This window comes from Neofelis nebulosa, chromosome 8 (genome assembly GCF_028018385.1).
Source record: "Neofelis nebulosa isolate mNeoNeb1 chromosome 8, mNeoNeb1.pri, whole genome shotgun sequence".
Lineage (NCBI taxonomy): Eukaryota > Metazoa > Chordata > Mammalia > Carnivora > Felidae > Neofelis > Neofelis nebulosa.
The window spans coordinates 100418361-100438643 of record NC_080789.1 but is presented as its reverse complement, the minus strand read 5'-3'; the positions used below and the strand labels follow the sequence as shown (position 1 = coordinate 100438643).

The window sequence follows — 20283 nt, the reverse complement described above, 5'->3', positions numbered from 1 at the left end:
AACTCAAATAAGTAACAAAATTTCTAACAGATTCCCATTAATTGTGTCTCTCCCTCCCAAAGAAGACTTCTTTTCCAGATTTCTGGATAGACCCGTTATTAAATGTCAGTATCTAATGGATGCCATCTCTTCATGGAAGGCAGACATTCCATATAGCTTCAGTTGGATACTTACTGATAAAAGCGATAAAAAATGAGATTGCCAATAGCAGCAGAAGCACCAGCAATGAGGCAAAAAGTAGCTTGGGAAAATTGGGATTACTTTTGTTCAGGCTGGTCTTCTCTTTGGGAGCTGAACGGGAAATCAAAGGAGTTTCATCAGTAACAAATTCTGATTTTTACTTTGCTTCTCCTCCCCTTCCTCTTCTCCCTTTTCTAGGATGACATACTATTACCAAGAATATGACATCTGAAATAATAGGAAAATAGGGGGAAAAAATGTTCACTGTAGAAATGTTGGAAACTACATAAAAACACAACCTCTTACCACTGGGGGAACTGTTGCTAATGTTTTGATATATATCCTTCCAGTAATTTTCAAAGTGTATATACATAAGTACACATTTTCCCACATGATTGACATACCACAGACACTAGCTTCAGACCTACTATATTGTTTATACACTAGACCATGAACATTTTTCATACAACCATATTTTTTCTTTAACGCTGTCTATTGTGGTTGTATAGCATTTCATTATGTATTTAAATAATCTTCCAGATTGTTTCCAATTTCAACTACTATAAATAAAGCCATAGCAGATAAATCGTTATTATGGTCATCTCTCATCACATTCTTAAAATAAGGTCAGACCTTTCTAGTTACTATTTCATGGTTAAGAATTATTTTCTCAGGGTGCCTGGCTGGCTCAGTGGGTTAAGCTTCTGACTTTGGCTCTGGTCACGATCTCATGGTTCGTGTGTTCGAGCCCCGTGTAGGGCTCTGCACTGAGAGCTCAAAGCTTGGAGCCTTCTTCAGATTCTGTGTCTCTCCCCGTCTCTGCCCCTCCCCCCCCCCACACTCTGTTTCAAAAATGGATAAACATTAAAAAATAAATAAAAAGAATTCTTTTCTCAATGGCTAGTATCAAAAAGGAAAAACGTTTAAGGAGGGTACTTGTGATGAACACGGAGTGTTATATGTAAGCGATGAATCACTAAATTCTACACCTGAAGCCAATATTACACTATATATTAACTAACTAGAATTTAAATAAAAACTTAAAAAAAAAAAGACAAGAAATAACAAGTGTTGGTGACCATGTGGGGAAAAGGCAACCCTTGTGCACTGTTGGTTGGGATGTAAATTGGTGCAGCCACTATGGAAAACAGTATGGAGGTTCCTCAAAAATTTAAAAATAGAGGGGCACCCAGGTGGCCCAGTCAGGTAAGCATAGACTCCTGATTTCAGATCAGGTCATGATCTCACAGTTTGTGAGTTCAAGCCCTGCATCGGGCTTTGTGCTGACAGTGCAGAGCTTACTTGGGGTTCTCTCCTTCTCTCTCTGCCCCTCCCCCCCTCACTCTCTCTAAAAAATAAATAAACTTTAAAAAAATTAAAAATGGAAATATCATATGATCTATTAACTCCAGTATGGGGTATTTCCCCAAAGAAAACAAAGACATTTAATGAACTAAATCAAAAAGGTATATGCACCCCTATGTTTATTGCAGCATAATTTACAGTAGCTAGGAAAAGCAACCTAAGCATCCATCCATCCATGAATGGATATACCAAGTGTGATATTTATATACAATGGATTATTACTCAACCATAAAAAAAAAAGAAGGAACTCTTGTCATTTGTGACAACTTGGATGGGACTTGAGGGCATTATGCTAAGTGAAATAAGTCAGACAGAGAAAACAAATACCATATGATCTCACTTATCTGTGGAATTCAAAAAACAAAACGAAACTCACAGATACAGAGAACAGATTGGCGGTTGCCAGAGGTGGGGTAAGGAGTGGTGGGGAATGGGTGAAGGGGATTAAGAGGTGCAAACTTCCAGTTATAAAATAAAGAAGTCATGGAAAATAAAGTAAGATAACAACAGAGAGGGTGTCAAACCATAAGAAACTCTTAACTACAGAGAACTGAGGGTTGCTGCAGGGGTTGTTGCGGTGGGGTGGGGGGGGTGGCTAAATGGTGATGGGCATTAAGGAGGGCACTTGTTGGGATGAGTATTGGGTATTATATATAAGCAATGAAGCACTAAATTCTACTCCTGCAACCAATACTACACTATATGTTAATTAACTTGAATGTAAATAAAAACTCGAAAGAAAAAAAAAGAAGTCATGGAGATGTAATGTACAGCATATCGACTATAGTTAATATTATAGATTATTATAGTATTATCAACTATTAAATATTATTACATATTTGAAAGTTGCTAAGAGATTAAATCTCAAAAGGCCTCATCACAAGAAAAAAATTGGAGTGACTATGGTGATAAATGTTAACTAGACTCATTGTGGTGATCATTTCACCAATATATACAAAAATCAAATCACTACATTGTATACCTGAAACTAACATGGTAGTCCCCCTCCCCACCCCCACCCCCGCAGTTTTGCTTTCCACAGTTTGTTACCTGTGGCCAACTGTGGTCTGAAGGCAGATGATCCTCCTTCTGATGTATCCTCAGAAGGTAAATAGTAGCCTAAGGCTAGGTCACAATGCCTAGGTCATTCACCTAACTTCATCTCATCACATAAGAATTTTATCATCTCACATCATCACAAGCAAGGTGAATACAGTTCAATATTTTGAGATAGAGAGACCATATTCACATAACTTTTATTATGGTATATTAATACAATTGGTCTGTTTTATTATTAGTTATTGTTGTTAATCTCTTACTGTACCTAATTTATAAATTAAACTTTTATCATAGATATATATGTATAGGAAAAAAACCTACAATATATAGAGTTTGGTACTATCCACTATTCAGGCATTCACTGGGGATCTTGGACCATATCCCCCCAGATAAGAGGGGACTATTGCAGAATGTTTTATGTCAATTGTACCTCCACAAAAAAATAAAGAATAGTTTTCCCAAAGTTATGAGATATTGACAAGCAGGAGGACAAAATCCTCAATAATGTATAACATAATCTCGGCTTTAGAAAAAATACAGTTAGGTATAGTATTTATATCTGGAAAGATCTACACTGAAATGTAAATTATAGTGATCTCTAGTTGGTAAAATAAATATAAATTCGTGTATGCCTCTAGTTTTTAATTTTTTCTTTAATGAGCCTTTCAACATAGAATAAGGAAGTTTTATAAAAAATTTTAAGGGGAATGACCCAGCAATAGCACTGCTAGGAATTTATCCAAGGGATACAGGAGTGCTGATGCATAGGGGCACTTGTACCCCAATGTTTAAAGCAGCACTCTCAACAATAGGCAAATTATGGAAAGAGCCTAAATGTCCATCAATTGATGAATGGATAAAGAAATTGTAGTTCATATATACAATGGAGTACTACGTGGCAATGAGAAAGAACGAAATATGGCCCTTTGTAGCAACGTGGATGGAACTGGAGAGTGTTATGCTAAGTGAAATAAGTCATAGAGAGAAAGACAGATACCATATGTTTTCAGTCTTATGTGGATCCTGAGAAACTTAACAGAAGACCATGGGGGAGGGGAAGGAAAAAAAAATAAGTTAGAGATGGAAGCAGCCAAACCATAAGAGACTCTTAAAAACTGAGAATAAACTGAGGGTTGATGGGGGTGGGAGGGAGGGGAGGGTGTGTGATGGGCATTGAGGAGGGCACCTGTTGGGATGAGCACTGGGTGTTGTATGGAAACCAATTTGACAATAGATTTCATATTAAAAAAATAAAAAAATAAAAAATAATAAAAAAAGAAAAAGAAATAAAATAAAATAAAATATGCAAGAAAAAAAAAAAGCTTTTTAAGGGGAAAAAACAGTTTCTCTGAGCGTTCTCCCTATCTCCACGGAAGTGTTTTGGAAAGCATGCGCAATCATGACCTCCCACTCACAGCTTCTTATAATACACATGCTTTTTTTCTCTTTTGCTCTATATCTGATATATCATAAATGATAACCATATTACCTTTTATCTACTCCCAAATTCAGTTAAATCCATCCTGGGGAGGCAGGATGCAATGGATTTCCTGAATTCAAGGAAGACTCCCTTTGCAACTTTCTAGTCCTTCATCTGCAACAGTCTTGGGTTACACTTTGGTCCCGCGGTAACAAAGACGCCCACAAAGCTCTCCACCCAAGCTCTTCCCCTCTAACCGAGCCTGAGTCCACTGACTCATCAACATCCCCTGTATCTGGGTTGACGGTTTCAAGACCTGTACCCAATCTCTCTCTTTTTTTTTTTTTTTTTTTTTTTTTGGATAGAGTGAGAGAGTGCATGCAAGTAGGGCAAAAGGAGAGAGAAAGAAAATCTTCAGCAGGCTCCATGCTCAGGGCAGAGTCCAACATGGGGCTCGATCCCACGACTCTGGGATCATAACCTGAGCTGAAATGAAGAGTCGGACGTTCAAGTGACTTGAGCCACCTAGGCGCTCCTGTACCCAATCTCTTGATTGCAGTCTCACTCAGCCTCAGAAGGCACAGGAGAATAACCTCAGCATAATTAGCATTCTCCTTAGCTCAGGACCTTAGCGGACTTGTCACACCTCAGTTTGGTTAGCGTATAACTACACAACCCCTTAATGCTTATCTTCAGATAACTCAATCTTCTGAGAATCCTAGGTGCCCCACCTGTGGCCAGAGAACCAGCAACTAACACTATCATGCTTCATTTACAATATTCTCTCTTCATCCTTCTTCTCATCACTAACTCTGACCACCAGAAAATGTGCTTACCTGCAGGAGGCCTTTCTTTGGTGCCTGAGGACTTGGATTCATTTTTGAAACTCAATTCAGCATAAGTGGTCTCTGAAGTCATATCGAGAAGAAATCTTCTCTTCAAAAAATCCTTTACATCTCTTCCTTAAAACATCTTAAAATAAAACCCAAACATGGTGGCAATTTGTCATACTTCCTATCAAGAACAGGGGCCCCATATAGGCAAATAACTCTGAGAGGAATCTCGTGAAAATTAGCAACCTCAGAGGCCAAATCTCCAGGATCAGCACGATGAGAATCATAGCATTTGAACATACGTCAGCAAATGTAATAAGGAACTTCTCATAAATTTATAAATGTAACAAGGAAATGTAAAGTAGGAACTCAAAGGGTAGATTTAAAAATATATATAGGAAGGAAAGACATAGAGAAACTAAGCAGTTAGAGAACGCTTTTCTGAGACTTGTATTATCTGAGCTCACCAGCCAAGAATGAACTTCATGTATTTGTGTACATCTGTATGCAAACATAATTATTTATAGACCAATCTGGGCATAGATTCATTCATGTTGTATTCTCATCACGTGTGGCTGATCAGGCAACTTTTGGTGACCACATTCTAAGAGGATCATTGACAAAAAACTCATGTGTCAGCCTCCCCACTTTCAAGAGTGTATGTAGGAGGGAAGTCAAAGCTTACATCATACGTGTTCTGAAGCTGCTCCCCAGTGCTCTCTGCTTTTCCCTGTTCTTAACTGACTCTTTCATGGATCTCCATTCATTTTGATATAGTCGCTTCCAGAAGCTCCTGAAAGCAGCTCTCTTTGCTGGATGTTAGTGGAATAGGCCAGCCTGCACACCACCCTTCTCCATCCCTTTAATCCCTTACACCACCGCAACAAAAAGACTACAGGCCAATGTGACTGTTTTTTAACAAGTTAAGATAATTTAATAGAGTCACAAATTAGGAGATAAAGTCAGTGACAAATGTGACTTTTTCCAAAGGACAAGAGGAAAGCATTCCAAAAAAAGAATCCTTCAGTTCAGAACCTTCCGAGATGTGCTCTTGAAAGCTCACTCCCTAGATTCAGCTCTCCCCAAAGGATCCTCCTTCTTTTAATCTCCTGCACCAAACTCCTCCATCTCCTGCATAACACACACACACACACACACACACACACACACACACACACACTTACCTCTATCTTTCCATATCAAGGTACATTGAAAACCGTGCATTCACACTAATAACCTCTAATTCCAATCCAACGCTAAGGAGTTCATTCTAGTTTTCTCCCTTCCACATTTCTCCCTTCTGTTACAGTAAGAAACCGGCTTCCATTGTCTTTTACTTACTTACTTACTTATTTATTTTGTTATTTGAGTAATAAACACGTTTAGTCAATTTTCTATCTTTGCCATTCCCTCCTCTAAGATGCTCTTCTCTTCCTGACGGGGCTCTGACTTGCCAATCCAGGCCAACATTACTACTGGGGCCTTTAACCTGCTTGGGTGTTCTTGCACAGAGCCAGCCAACCCCCATGGACCTCATCCTCAACTTGCTCAGGTCTGACCCCACGCTGGGCCATCCTCCATAGGAAATCCCTCCTCACTCTGCCTAGACTCTGACTTCTGATGCCGGCTCCCTAACACCCACCTGGAACCCATCCTTACCCTACTCAGGTTCTAAAACCCAACACGAGATCACCCTGATGTGTGGAAGCTCTCCTCGCCCTCCCTGGGCTCTGAGTCCCCACGCAGGGCTACGCTACCATGTGGACGGCTTCCTCATCCCGTTCGGCTTCTGAAACCCACACCGGGCCTGCCACTTTCCTGACCCGTGCCGGGTCCCCCACCTCCCAGCAAGGACCATCCTGCTTGAGCTCCCTGCACCTGGCCTCCCCACCACATAGATGTCTTCTTCACCTTTCAGGCCCTGGCACTCCAGACCAGGCTGCTTCTGACACCCTACACCAGGCCGTTGCCACGTGTGGACATTCTCCTCGGGATGCATAGGGTCTGATGCCCGAAACACTTTCCAATCCCTGCAGGGATGTTCTCCTCACTCTTTCAGGCTCCAGCACCACCATCAAGCCAACCCCCCTGCAAAGTCACCCTTCTCACCCTGCCTGAGCTCTGACAACCTGCACCAGACCACTGTTGCTCTCCCACCCCACCCTACAACAGACACCTACCTTGTTCTGCTCTACCTAATGTTTCATTTAGGACTGAATTGTTTCGTAAGGAAAAGGAAAGGGTTTTGAAAAGAGGCAAGAGAGGGAAGAGCTAATTCTTGCAAATTTTCTAGCAAATTACTAGACTCTACAAGTACTTGCACACTTGCCTGTGTGTGTGCATACACCCTCCTCCCGAGAATAATCACTGATGATCAGAGCCTCAACAACGTAAGTTTGTAAAGAAAAATACATACATACATACATACATACATACATACATAAATATGTTCCCAAAGGTATCTCTGTTTCCCTGGGACAAATCACATTATAACTGGATTATACTATATCACAAATAATCCCAAAACCTGAATGGCTTACAATGACATTTATGTCTCACTCACATCGCGGGTAGGCTTATGGTCTGCATAAGGTTGACTGTAACTGTGCTTGGCTCTTCTCTTAGTATTTTCTCATTCTGGAACCTAGGATCATAGAGCAGCTCCTTATAAGTTGAAACACACAGTAACACTCAAATCCTCTATTCAGATAAGGGACACATTACATCCGCTATGATTCCTTTGGCCAGTGGAAGTCACCTGGCCTTGATATGAAGAGGAAAATACACCCTACCTATGGGGAGACATGTCAAGGGCAGCAAAATTCCCACAGACTAAGTGGCTTAAATAACAATCTATTTCTCACAGTTCTGGAGGCTGGGAAGTCTAAGATCAAGATGTCAGCAGATCGGATATCCGGTGAGGATCCCCCTTCCTATTTCAAAGATGGCCATCTTCTCACTATGTCCTCCCATGGCAGAAGAGGTGAGGGAGCTCCTTGGGGTCTCTTTTATAAAGACACTAATACTATTCATGAGAGTTCTACCCTCATGACCTTATCGCCTCCAAAATGCCCCATCTCCTAATACCATCACATCAGGAATTAGGATTCAACGTATGGGGGCGCCTGGGTGGCGCAGTCGGTTAAGCGTCCGACTTCAGCCAGGTCACGATCTCGTGGTCCATGAGTTCGAGCCCCGCGTCAGGCTCTGGGCTGATGGCTCGGAGCCTGGAGCCTGTTTCCGATTCTGTGTCTCCCTTTCTCTCTGCCCCTCCCTGGTTCATGCTTTGTCTCTCTCTGTCCCAAAAATAAATTAAAAAAACGTTTAAAAAAAAAAAAAAAAAAAAGGATTCAACGTATGAATTTTGAGGGGGGACACATTCAGGCTATAGCACTCTTTACTTTTTTTAATTTTTTTAATGTTTATTTTTGAGAGAGAAAGAGAGGAGCAGGGGAGGGGCAGAGAGAGGGGTAGAGGATCTGTGCTGACAGCAGAGCACACATAGGGCTCGAACTCATGAACCATGAGATCATGACCTGAGCCAAAGTCAGACGTTTAACCAACTGAGCCACCCAGGTACCCCTAGCACACTTTAAATAATTTAGCCAAGGGATCTCTAGAGCAGTGCTCTCCAAAATGGGGCACAATACCCCGCTGGTATTAAAAAAGGATCCTCTAGGGGTGCCTGGGTGGCTCAGTCAGTTAAGTGTCCGACTTAGGCTCAGGTCATGATATCGCAGTTTGTGAGTTCGAGCCCTGCATCAGGCTCTGTGCTGACAGCTCCAGAGCCCGGAGACTGCTTTGGATTCTGTGTCTCCTTCTCTCTCTCTGACCCTAACCTGCTTACACTCTGTCTCTTTCTTTCAAAAATAAAACAAAAACATTTAAAAAAAACTTTTAAAAAGGATCCTCTAGGGCACAGAAATAAAATACTAGAACATCTATTTTTAGATATTTAAAATGTTAAGTAAAATAAGTTTTATGACTATCATATGAGTTTAGTGTTTGTTGCATGTCATGTTGGTACAGGATCTATCATGAGGAAAGAGTGGAGGATCCACAACTTTCTTTTTTTATTTTTTTTCTAATGTTTATTTATTTTTGAGAGAGAGAGAGAGAGCATGTGAGCAGGCGAGGAGCAGACAGGGAGACACAGAATCCGAAACAGGCTCCTGGCTCTGAGCTGTCAGCACAGAGCCTGACACAGGGCTTGAACTCACGAACCGTGAGATCATGACCTGAGCCGAACCGACTGAGCCACCCAGGTGCCCCAAGGTTCCACAACTCTTAAGAAGTTGATGTTGTACCTATACGTGTTCATTCATTCTCTGCATGCTGCATCATATTACAGTTTAAATATCTGTATAGTTAAGAAGTTGGCTGACCTTTGTACCCAGTTCCTGGAAGGTAACTTCTAAATCCTTAGAATTTCCTGAGTAATATGAATGTCTTTGTTATTCATGATGAGCCCTGACACTTTATGGTAATGAAGTCACTCTTTGTGAGCCCCTAGTTTGTGCTAACAAGATGACGCTAACAAGATAGGGACTGACCAAGTCAGAAAAAAGCCATGGGACTAGAGGGTTGAGGCTTTGAGCCATGAGATACCAGTCCAGCCAGGGAAGAGACGGAGACTGAGCTCAGCCTCATGGCAAATGACACAACCAAGCATGCCTATGTAACAAATGCCGATAAAACTCTGAGCACCAAAGCTCGGGTGAGCTCCTCTGTCTGCCAATACTGTGTGTACTGTCACATATTAATGTGCCAGGAAGGTGACATATCCACAGGGACAATGAAAGCTTCACACCTGGGACCCTCCCAGATCTCACCCTACGCGTGTCTCCCTTTGGATAACTCTGATGTGTATCCTTTTGCTATAATAAAACTGTAAGTATAGCTGGCAGTCTTCTGAGTCCGGTGACTTATTCTAGCAAATTATCAAACCTGAGGGAGTCATGGGAATCCCCAAATTTGTAGGAGGTTGATAAGAAATAAGGGAAGCCCGAGAAACCCCCAAACTTGTGACTGGTGTCTGAAATGAGAGCAGTCTTACACAGGACTAGGCCCTTAATCTGTGAAATCTGGCCTAACTCCAGGCAGTTGGTATCATAAATCATTACAATACCACAATATGATTAGTTTCATAAAACAAGATATTAGAATATTTGTGATTTTTTTTTTTTTAACAAGATGGGAAGTGACCATCTTGTTCACTTTGGCAAATGACTTAAAAGAATTGGGAAACTTACTTAATATTGCTATGCTTAAAAAAAAAAAAAAAGACGTGTTCCAATTTTGCTGACTTTTTCAGTGCTATGTAATAGCTTCCGGTGGTATGCTAATTAGCAGATATCAAAGCATATGAGCACACACGTACATGCGTGCACACACACACACACACACACACAATTAACCTGTGCTTTCAAGGTAAAGGTGATGTTTCAACAGTGAGAAGACGACTACCTCAAAAAAGGAACTGTGTTATGGAGAGAGCAGATAGAAAATTGATAATTAGAAAAAAATTAGTTCCACCATGTTGTGATGTTTTTCCTTTTGCCAAAAATTATATAAGGATGTGGTTTATACATCTTCCTTTTTGAAATCTTCAAAATCTGGTTTCAGTGGGTTTTGAACTCATTTATCAATGAATTTAAAATGAACACTCTCATTAGTCTGCAAGAACAACTGGATTAATAACAGGAAAAAAGATATTTACCAGCTGGTTTTAACAGAAAGATTTATAAAGAGAATTGAAAAACAAGAATCACAACTTGTTAAGTACAGCTAATAATACACATCCCTTTTGAGCCATGTATCGTTATGAGGTATGTTTCACAGTTGATAGTTACTAAAAGCAAGAGCTGAAATAAACCAAACTTATAACTAATCAGATACTTTGCTCTCATAACAAGTAACACTAAATTTAAAATCATTTGAAAATATTATTTACTTTGCCTTTACCACATCCTTTTTAACTTTCATTTTTATTATAATATACATAATAGACTTGCTCGGGAGACCATCAGTTATCTGTATAACCAACCATCTTAGTAGTTTAACACAACAACCATTAATTCAGCTCAAATTCCTGATTTGGGCAAATTGGGCTGGGCTCAGCTGCATAGTTCTGGTTTGAGTCAAGGGTGGCCGATCTCAGCTCAGTCTATTCACATCTCAGCTCAGTCTATTCACGTATCTCTGGTCAGATACCAGATTGATAGGCACTTATCTAGGATGGCCCCGACTGAGACAGCTTATATCTGCTCTGTGTGGTCTCTCATCCTCCAGCCAACTAAGCAGGGTTCCAAGAGCAGCAAGAGAGCAAGTCCAATGCACATAATCCCTGCTTGCCTCACATCACGTAGTCTTTCCTTGGCCAAAGCATTGCACCATCAAGCCCAGAGCCAGTGCAAATGCTACAAGACAAAAACTATAAGAAGGTGTGGACAAATTAGAGTCACTGCTACATTCAGTCTCGTTCAGAGAGGTAAATAAATCTGGATCACAAGATGCGGTACCAATTCTCCTTGGGATTTCTCCTGGTTTGATGCTCACATAAGTGCTCTGGTTGAGACAATGATAGTGATAGATCCTGAAACATAAACCATCCTTTGTTCCAGGACAGCAAAGAAACAGACTCAGAAATACTCCTGACACATGGTACTAAGGACACTAATGATCAAAAGGGGTGTCAAAAAGAAGGCTGACTGTGAGACGCCTCATTTAAATACAAAGAAATATACCAAAAAGGCGTGGGATGTGATCAATGAATGCAGACTAGAGGTCCCTGTCTGAGGGGCCATCATAACCTGGAGCTGGGGAAGGACAACACACATGAAAAGCAGACAATTAATACACCAACCACTTTTTAAAAATGGAAGCCCACAAAGTATGGCAGGAAAACAAACACGCATCAATAGTTTTACATGTGACTAGCAACTGATAGGCCCTCAAAGTGACATTTTAATTACAAGATCAGATAATCGATGACTGGAAAGCACTGATGTGCCCTGAAAAGAACTAAGAAAGCCTGGACTGCCATATTTTTCTTCTTCTGACCCTACATTTAAAAAGAGGGATAAGGGGCGCCTGGGTGGCTCAGTCGGTTAAGCGTCCGACTTCAACTCAGGTCACGATCTCGCAGTCCGTGAGTTCGAGCCCCACGTCAGGCTCTGGGCTGACAGCTCAGAGCCTGGAGCCTGTTTCAGATTCTGTGTCTCCCTCTCTCTGACCCTCCCCTGTTCATGCTCTGTCTCTCTCTGTCTCAAAAATAAATAAACGTTAAAAAAAATTTTTTTTAATAAAAAATTAAATAAATAAATAAATAAATACAAAGAGGGATAAGTTAATATCAGTTTTGGGAAAAATAAACCTGTTGGTTTTCCACTGCAGGTTTATGATACTTCCATCGAAGCTACACAAAGAGTGACAATCAAGAGTCCTAAGGCCCCTAAATATAATTCATAGGACACCACAGCCAAATGAAAGCAATCCTTGCACTGGTGCGAACCTATACGCTTGCCCTTCCTGGCAAGGTTATTGCTTATTTAGTTATTTGTTGTTATGACTCAACCTGGGTTTCCTCTCCTTAAAAGCGACCAGTCCTGCTATTAGTCATCAGCAGTGAAAAAGAATGCCAATAATGGTTAAGGCATTTGAGCTTACCACGCCCTGTGCTGCGATGAATATATTGCTTTTCTCATTTCAATATTCAAAATAATCCTGAAAAATATGCATTGTTACTCCCCATTTGACCAATGAGAAAACTGAGAGTTTGACAAGTTATTAAACTGGCCACGGAGCCAACAAAATTAGACTTTTAATTAATTTGAATCCAGGCCTAATTCCCAAATTTGTATTCTAAAAGGTTATCTTTCGGAGTGGCTTCAACATGGTGGAGGAGTAGGGGGCACCAAAGTTCCCTTGTCCCTCAAACAGCACAGAAACATCTCTAGGGGCCCACGGGGACAACTTGGTGGGCCATCGGCGCTCAATTGCAAACTGGGAGAGATACAATGGGTGGCGAAGGCACAGAGGGGAGAGATCCCCTTCTGTGGAGAGAGAAAAGGAAGAGAAAGAGAGGCTGTAGAAGTGTAGGATTGTATGTGGACAAGAGAAACACTACGGACTGGAGAACAGAAAAAATGGAGAAAGCACCAATTTCTAACAGGATCCAGGATTGTGGGTCTTTCTCCCGACTGGGGCAGGCTGCCCTGCACTTGCACCTGGCAGGGAGGAGAGCCAGCCCTGGGCTGGGTAGTGTGCTCAGAGGCGCAGTCAGAGAGCAGTCCCCTCCCTTGAGTGCGGAAGAAGGTACATAGCCACTCTAAGGGCGCAAAACCCCGCAGCACCCACCAGCCGGAGGCCTTTTGTCAGCTGGCTGGGCAGAGTGGCTCCGGCTCTACCCCAGAACCCCAGGCACACAGAGCGAGATCCTTTAAGACATCAGGGTTTGAATCCCAGCTGACCGCCAGAGAGGCACGGGAGACTTAGAGCAGGACAAACCTGTCCCACTCACTCCCATGCAGAACTGTGAGGATGGCCTGAACAGAGTGGTCTGGGACACCCGGTCCATGGAGGAGAGACTGGGGTGTCGCCATTTTTCTCCCTATCACCAACAAGGTGGGGTTTCAGGGAACAGGACAATGGGCCCACAGTGGAGGTGGGACCTGCCTACACCAAACCACACCCCTCCCTGCCTGGTAACTGCGTATCTATGGAGCAAGATTGACACTGATCAAACCAGACAGCCCCTCCTCCAGACCACTGGTTCCAAGGCACCATCAGACATCAGTCCAACGATTTTGCATTTTCTAATTTGATTCTTGGTCTATATCTATCTATATACCTATATATACTAATACATATTGCATATTTATACGTAATAAAAATATGTAATAATATATATTATACATATATAATAATAATATATATAATACATATATATATAATAATAATATAACAATATATTATATATATATATATGTTTTTTTCTTCCTTTTCTTCCTCTTATTTCTTCCCTTCTCTATTCTGGTTGTTGGTTTGTTTAAGCAGACATTTTTAATATATTCTTTTTACACCTCTTCTGTATCTCCTTTATTTTTTTTCCTCTCTCTCTCTCTCTCTCTCTCTCTCTCTCTGTATTAAGCAATATAGTTTCTCTGATTCTCTGCCTGGTCTTTTTTTTCTTTTCTTCTTCCCCGCCCCTGTCATTTCTCTTTGTATGGGATAAGGCTTCTTCCAGCACGGCTCTTTTAAAATTTTTTCCAGGGTTACTTCAATGAACAAATCAAAGCATACCTGGTGGAGGGTCCAAACCACCACTACAAGTTGGGAAATAAAGCAACCAAAGTCACAACAACGGACAACGGACAACACACTCCGAAAACACCTCCTGAAGAGCCAGGCCCTATACAGTGTATGATCCCTTTTTAATATATCAGTGCTCACAGCTGCAGGACACATAACAAGATATTAAAACATGTAAAAGATGGAAAACTAGCCAAAATGATTAAATGGAAGAATTCTCCTCAAGAGAAATTCCAGGAAGAAATGACAGCTAGAGAATTACTTAAAACAAATATAAACAATATAATTGAGCAAGAATTTACAAAAATGGTCATAAGATTCATCACTGGACTTGAATAAAGCATAGAAGACAGAAGAGAATCTATTGCTGCAGAGATCAAGGAACTAAGAAATAATCATGACAAATTAAGAAATGGTGTAAATGATGTACAAAATAAACTAGACGCAGTGACAGCAAGGATGGAGAAGCAGAAGGGAGACTAAGTGAAATAGAAGATAAAATTAAGGAAAATGATGAAGCCAAGAAAAAGACAGATAAGAAAAAACTAGATCACAAGGAGAGAATTAGAGAACTAAGTGACTGAATGAAACAATAATATCCATACACAGGAGTTCAAGAAGGAGAGACAGAAAGGGGCAGAAGGTTTACTTGAACAAATTATAGCTGAGAACTTCCCTAATTTGGGGAAGGAAGTAGACATCCAGGAGGCTCAGAGAACTCCCTTAAGATTTAACAAGAATAGGTTTTCTCCACAGCATATCACAGTGAAACTAGCAAAATTCAAAGATAGAGAATTCTGAAAGCAGCTATGGACAAACCAGCTTTAACCTACAATGGTATACACATATGGGTAGTAGCAGACCTGTCCACTGAAACTTGGCAGGTCAGAAGGGAGTGGCAAGAAATATTCAATGTGCTGAATAGGAAAAATATGCAGTCAAGAATCCTTTATCCTGCAAGGTTAACTGCAAGGTTATCCTGTCATTCAGAATAGAAGGAGAGATAAAAGCTTTCCCAAACAAATAAAAACTGGAGTTCATGACCACTAAACCAGCCCTGAAAGTGATCCTAAAGGGGACTCTGTGAATGGAATGCTGCCAAGACTACAAAGGACCAGAGACATCACCACAAGCATGAAATTTACAGATAACACAATGACACTAAATCGATATCCTTCAATAATAACTCTGAATGTAAATGGACTAAATGCCCCAATCAAAAGACATAGGGTATCAGAATGGATTAAAAAAAAAAAAAAATCCATCTATATGCTGTGTACAAGAGATTCACTTTAGATCTGAGGACACCTTCAGATTGAAAGTAAGGGGACAGAGAACAATCTTTCATGCTATTGGAAATTAAAAGAAAGCTGGAGTAGCCATACTTATATCAGACAAACTAGACTTTAAACTAAAGAGATGAAGAAGGGCATTATATCGTAATCACAGGGTCTATCCATCAAGAAGAGCTAACAATTGTAAATGTTTATGCCCCCAACTGGAGATAACCCAAATATATAAATCAGTTAATCACAAACATAAGCAATCTTATCGATAAGAATACGGTAACTGCAGGGGGCTTTAATACTCCACTTACAACAATGGACAGATCATGTAGGCAAAAATCAATAAAGAAACAATGACCTTGAGTGATACACTGGACCAGATAGACTTGACAGATATATTCAGAACTTTTCATCCAAAAGTAGAATACACATTCTTCTCAAGTGCACATGGACCATTCTCCAAGATAGATCACATACTGGGTCACAAAACAGCCTTCAATAAATACAAAAGAATTCAGATCGTACCATGCATATTTTCAGATCACAACACTGTGAAACGAAATCAACCACAAGAAAAAATTTGGAAAGCCTCCAAATGCATGGATGTTAAAGAACATCGTACTAAAGAATAAATGGGTCATCCAGGCAATTAAAGAAGAAATTTAAAAATATATGGAAGCAAATGAAAACATGACAATCCAAACTTTCAAATGCAGCAAAGGCAGTCATAAGAGGAAAATACATTGCAATCCAGGCCTACCTCAAGACACAAGAAAAAACCCCCAAATACAAAACCTAATCTCACATCTAAAGGAGCTAGAAGCAGAAAGCAAAGAAACCCCAAAGCCAGCAGCAGAAGAGAAATAATAAGATTAGAGCAGAAATAAATAATGTAGAATACAAAAAACGGCAGAACAGATCAATGAATCCCAGAGCTGGTTTTTTGAAAGAATAAACAAAACTGATAAACCCCTAGCCAGACTTCTCAAAAAGAGAAGGGAGAGAACCCAAATAGATAAAATCACAAATGAAAGAGGAGAGATCACAACCAACACCACAGAAATACAAACAATTATTAGAGAATACTGTGAAAAATGATATATCAACACACTGGACAACCTGTAAGAAATGAACAAATTCCTAGATACCCACATACTACCAAAACTCAAATGGGAAGAAATAGAAAATTTGAACAGGCCCATAACCAGCAAAGAAAATTGAATCAGTTATCAAAAATCTCCCAACAAATGAGTCCTGGACCAGACGGCTTCCTAAGGGAATTCTACCAGACATTTAAAGCAGAGTTAATACCTATCCTTCTCAACCCATTCCAAAAAAAAGAAATAGAAGGAAAGCTTCCGGATTCATTCTATGAAACCAGCATTACCTTGATTCCCAAACCAAAGAGAGAACCCACTAAAAAGGAGAATTACAGGCCAATATTCCTGATGAACATGGAACCAAAAATTCTCAACAAGATACTAGCAAATCGAATTCAACAGTATATTAAAAGAATTATTCACAATGATCAGGTGGAATTCATTCTTGGGCTGCAGGGCTGGTTCAACACTTTCAATGAATACATCACATTAGTAGAAAAAAGGATAAGAACCATATGATCCTGTCAATAGATGCAGAAAAAGCATTTGACAAAACGCATCCTTTCTTAATAAAAACCCTCAAGAAAGTCAGGATAGAAGGAACATACCTTAACATCAGAAAAGCCATATATGAAAAGCCTACCACTAATATCATCCCCAATGGGGAAAAACTGAGAGCTTTTCCCCTAAGATCAGGAACACGACAGGGATGTCCACTCTCACCATTGTTGTTTAACATAGTGTTGGAAGTCCTAGCCTCAACAATCAGAAAACAAAATGGCATCCAAATTGGCAAAAAAGAAGTCAAACTCACTTTTCACAGATGGCATGACACTTTACATGGAAAACCCAAAAGACTCCACCAAAAAACTGCTAGAAACTGATACATGAATTCAGCAAAGTCACAGGATACAAAATCAATGTACAGAAATCAGTTGCATTTCTATACACCAATAACAAAGCAACAGAAAGAGAAATCAAGAAGTTGGTCCCATTTACAAATGCACCAGAACCATAAAATGCCTAGGAATAAACCTAACCAAAGATGTAAAAGATCTGTATGCTGAAAACTATAGAAAAGTTACAAAAGAAACTGAGGAAGACACAAAGAAATGGAAAAACATTCCAAGCTCATAGATTGGAAGAACAAATATTGTTAAAATGTCAATACTACCCAAAGCAATCTACACATTCAATGCAATCCCAATCAAAATTGCCCCAGCATTCTTCTCAGAGCTAGAACAAACAATCCTAAAATTTGTATGGAACCACAAAAGACCCTGAATAGCCAAAGCAATGTTGAAAAAGAAAACCAAAGCAGGAGGCATCACAATCCCAGACTTTAGCCTCTACTACAAAGTTACAATCATCAAGACAGTATGGTATTGGCACAAAAACAGACATAGACCAACAGAATAGAATAGAGAACCCAGAATTGTACCCACAAATGTAAGGCCAACTAATCTTTGACAGAGCAGGAAAGAGTATCCAACAGAAAAAAGACAGTCTCTTTAGCAAATGGTGCTGGGAGAACCGGACAGCAACATGCAAAAGAATGACACTGGACCATTTTCTTACACCATACACAAAAATAAACTCAAAATGGATAAAAGACCTAAATGTGAGACAGGAAACCATCAAAACTCTAGAGGAGAAAACAGGCAACAACCTCTTTTACCTCAGCCACAGCAACTTCTTACTCCACACATCTCTGAAGGCAAAGGAAAAAAAAAGCAAAAATAAATTATTGGGACCTCATCAAGATAAAAAGCTTCTGCACTGCAAAGGAAACAGTCAACAAAACTAAAGAGCAACTGAAGGAATGAGAGAAGATATTTGCAAATGGCATATCAGATAAAGGGTTAGTATTCAAAATCTATACAGAACTTACCAAACTCAACACCCAAAAAACAAGTAATCCAATGAAGAAATGGGCGGAAGACATGAATAGACACTTATCCAAAGGAGATATCCAGATGACAAATAGACACATGAAAAGACGCTCAACATCACTCACCATCAGGGAAATACAAGTCAAAACCACATTGAGATATCACCTCCCACCAGTCAGAGCGGCTAAAATTAACAGCTCAGGAAACAACAGATGCTGGCGAGGATGTGGAGAAAAGGGAACCCTCTTGCACTGTTGGTGGGAATGCAAACTGGTGCAGCCAGAAAAGTGTGGAGGCTCTGCAAAAAATTAAAAATAGAACTACCCTACGACCCAGCAATAGCACTACTAGGAAATTATCCAAAGGATACAGGAGTGCTGATTCATAGGGGCACATGTACCCCAATGTTTACAGCAGTGCTATCAACGATAGCCAAATTATGGAAAGAGACCAAATGTCCATCAACTGATGAATGGATAATGAAAATGTGGTTTATATATATAATGGAATACTACTTGGCAATGAGAAAAAATGAAATCTTGCCATTTACAACAACGCAGATGGAACTGGAGGGTATTATGCTAAGTGAAATAAGTCAGAGAAAGACAGATATCATATGTTTTCACTCATATGTGGAATTTGAGACTTAACAGAGGACCATGAGGGAAGGTAAAGGGAAAAAAATAGTTTCAAACAGAGAGGGGAGGCAAACAAACCATAAGAGACTCTTAAATACAGAGAACAAACTGAGGGCTGATGAGGGGGGAGGTGCGGGGGAGAGGGGAAAATGGGTGATGGGCATTGAGGAGGGCACTTGTTGGGATGAGCACTGGGTGTTGTATGTAAGCAAGGAATCATGGGAATCTACTCCCAAAGTCAAGAGCACACTATATACACTGTATGTTAGCTAACTTGACAAGAAATTGTATTTTAAAAAATAAATACATATATAAACATAAACTGCTACTTCTTGCAAATACATATGTACATATCTATGTACATACATACATACATACATACATACATAAAAGGTTATCTTTCAAAGAGTGAGCTACTGAAGCAGATATTGGATAACTATCTTTCAAAGGTGTTATGGATGTTTTCTACAAAACTGTCATTAAATCTCTTTCGAATCAAAAATTTTGATTCCTTGGAACATATAAAAATATTAAGGATTTGGATTTTAAAAAGATGGAGTTTATGTGGTGGCTGGTGAGAAATGGAAAAACTGTGTGTCTCCAGTCCCCCTATTGCTGAATATTATTTTTGCAGAAGTCCCATGCAACTAAATATAGGTTGTGGCAACCTGCCAATGACTCAAAGATACTCCTCCTGCCAAGAAAATATCTCAGAATCAGCCCCTTAGAGTTTCCCCCTGAATAAGTCCAGTCTGACCTTCAACCACCAAATGTGAAGCATACTCTTGGCAAAAAGCAGCTAACTTGGGGCACCTGGGTGGCTCAGTGGGTTAAGCATCCGACTCTTGATTTCAGCTCAGGTCACGATCTCACCGTTCATAGGATGGAGCCCCACGTCAAGCTCCTTGCTGACAGTGTGGAACCTGTTTGGGATCCTCTCTCTGTCCCTCCCCTGATCACACTGTCTCTCCTTCTCTCTCTCAAAAATACATAAACATTAAAAAAAACTTTTTAGGGCACCTGGGTGGCTCAGTCGGTTAAGCATCTGACTTTGGCTCAGGTCATGATCTCACAGTCTGTGGGTTCAAGTCCCATATCAGGCTCTGTGCTGACAGCTCAGAGCCTGGAGCCTGCTTCAGATTCTCTATCTCCCTCTCTCTCTGTCCCTCCCCTGCTTGTGCACATGCGAGCACTCGCT

The 20283-nt window shown here is 40.3% G+C and overlaps 1 protein-coding gene across 4 annotated transcripts in view; it reads right to left on the bottom strand.

Moving 5' to 3' along the window:
• CLEC4A (C-type lectin domain family 4 member A) overlaps positions 1-20283 on the bottom strand; it is a 39533-nt gene that overhangs the window by 17755 nt on the left and 1495 nt on the right. For 2 of the 4 annotated variants that reach the window (XM_058743795.1, XM_058743796.1), the window contains 3 exons: positions 7421-7501; positions 4861-4996; positions 175-291 (listed from right to left, as the gene is read on the bottom strand). In XM_058743795.1, coding sequence (XP_058599778.1) covers positions 175-291; positions 4861-4942 — 199 coding nt within the window. In that variant the 5' untranslated portion in view covers positions 4943-4996; positions 7421-7501. Of the gene's footprint in view, positions 1-174; positions 292-4860; positions 7226-7420; positions 7502-20283 lie in introns of those variants that run through there. The other 2 variants (XM_058743798.1, XM_058743797.1) reach the window with 2 other exon arrangements.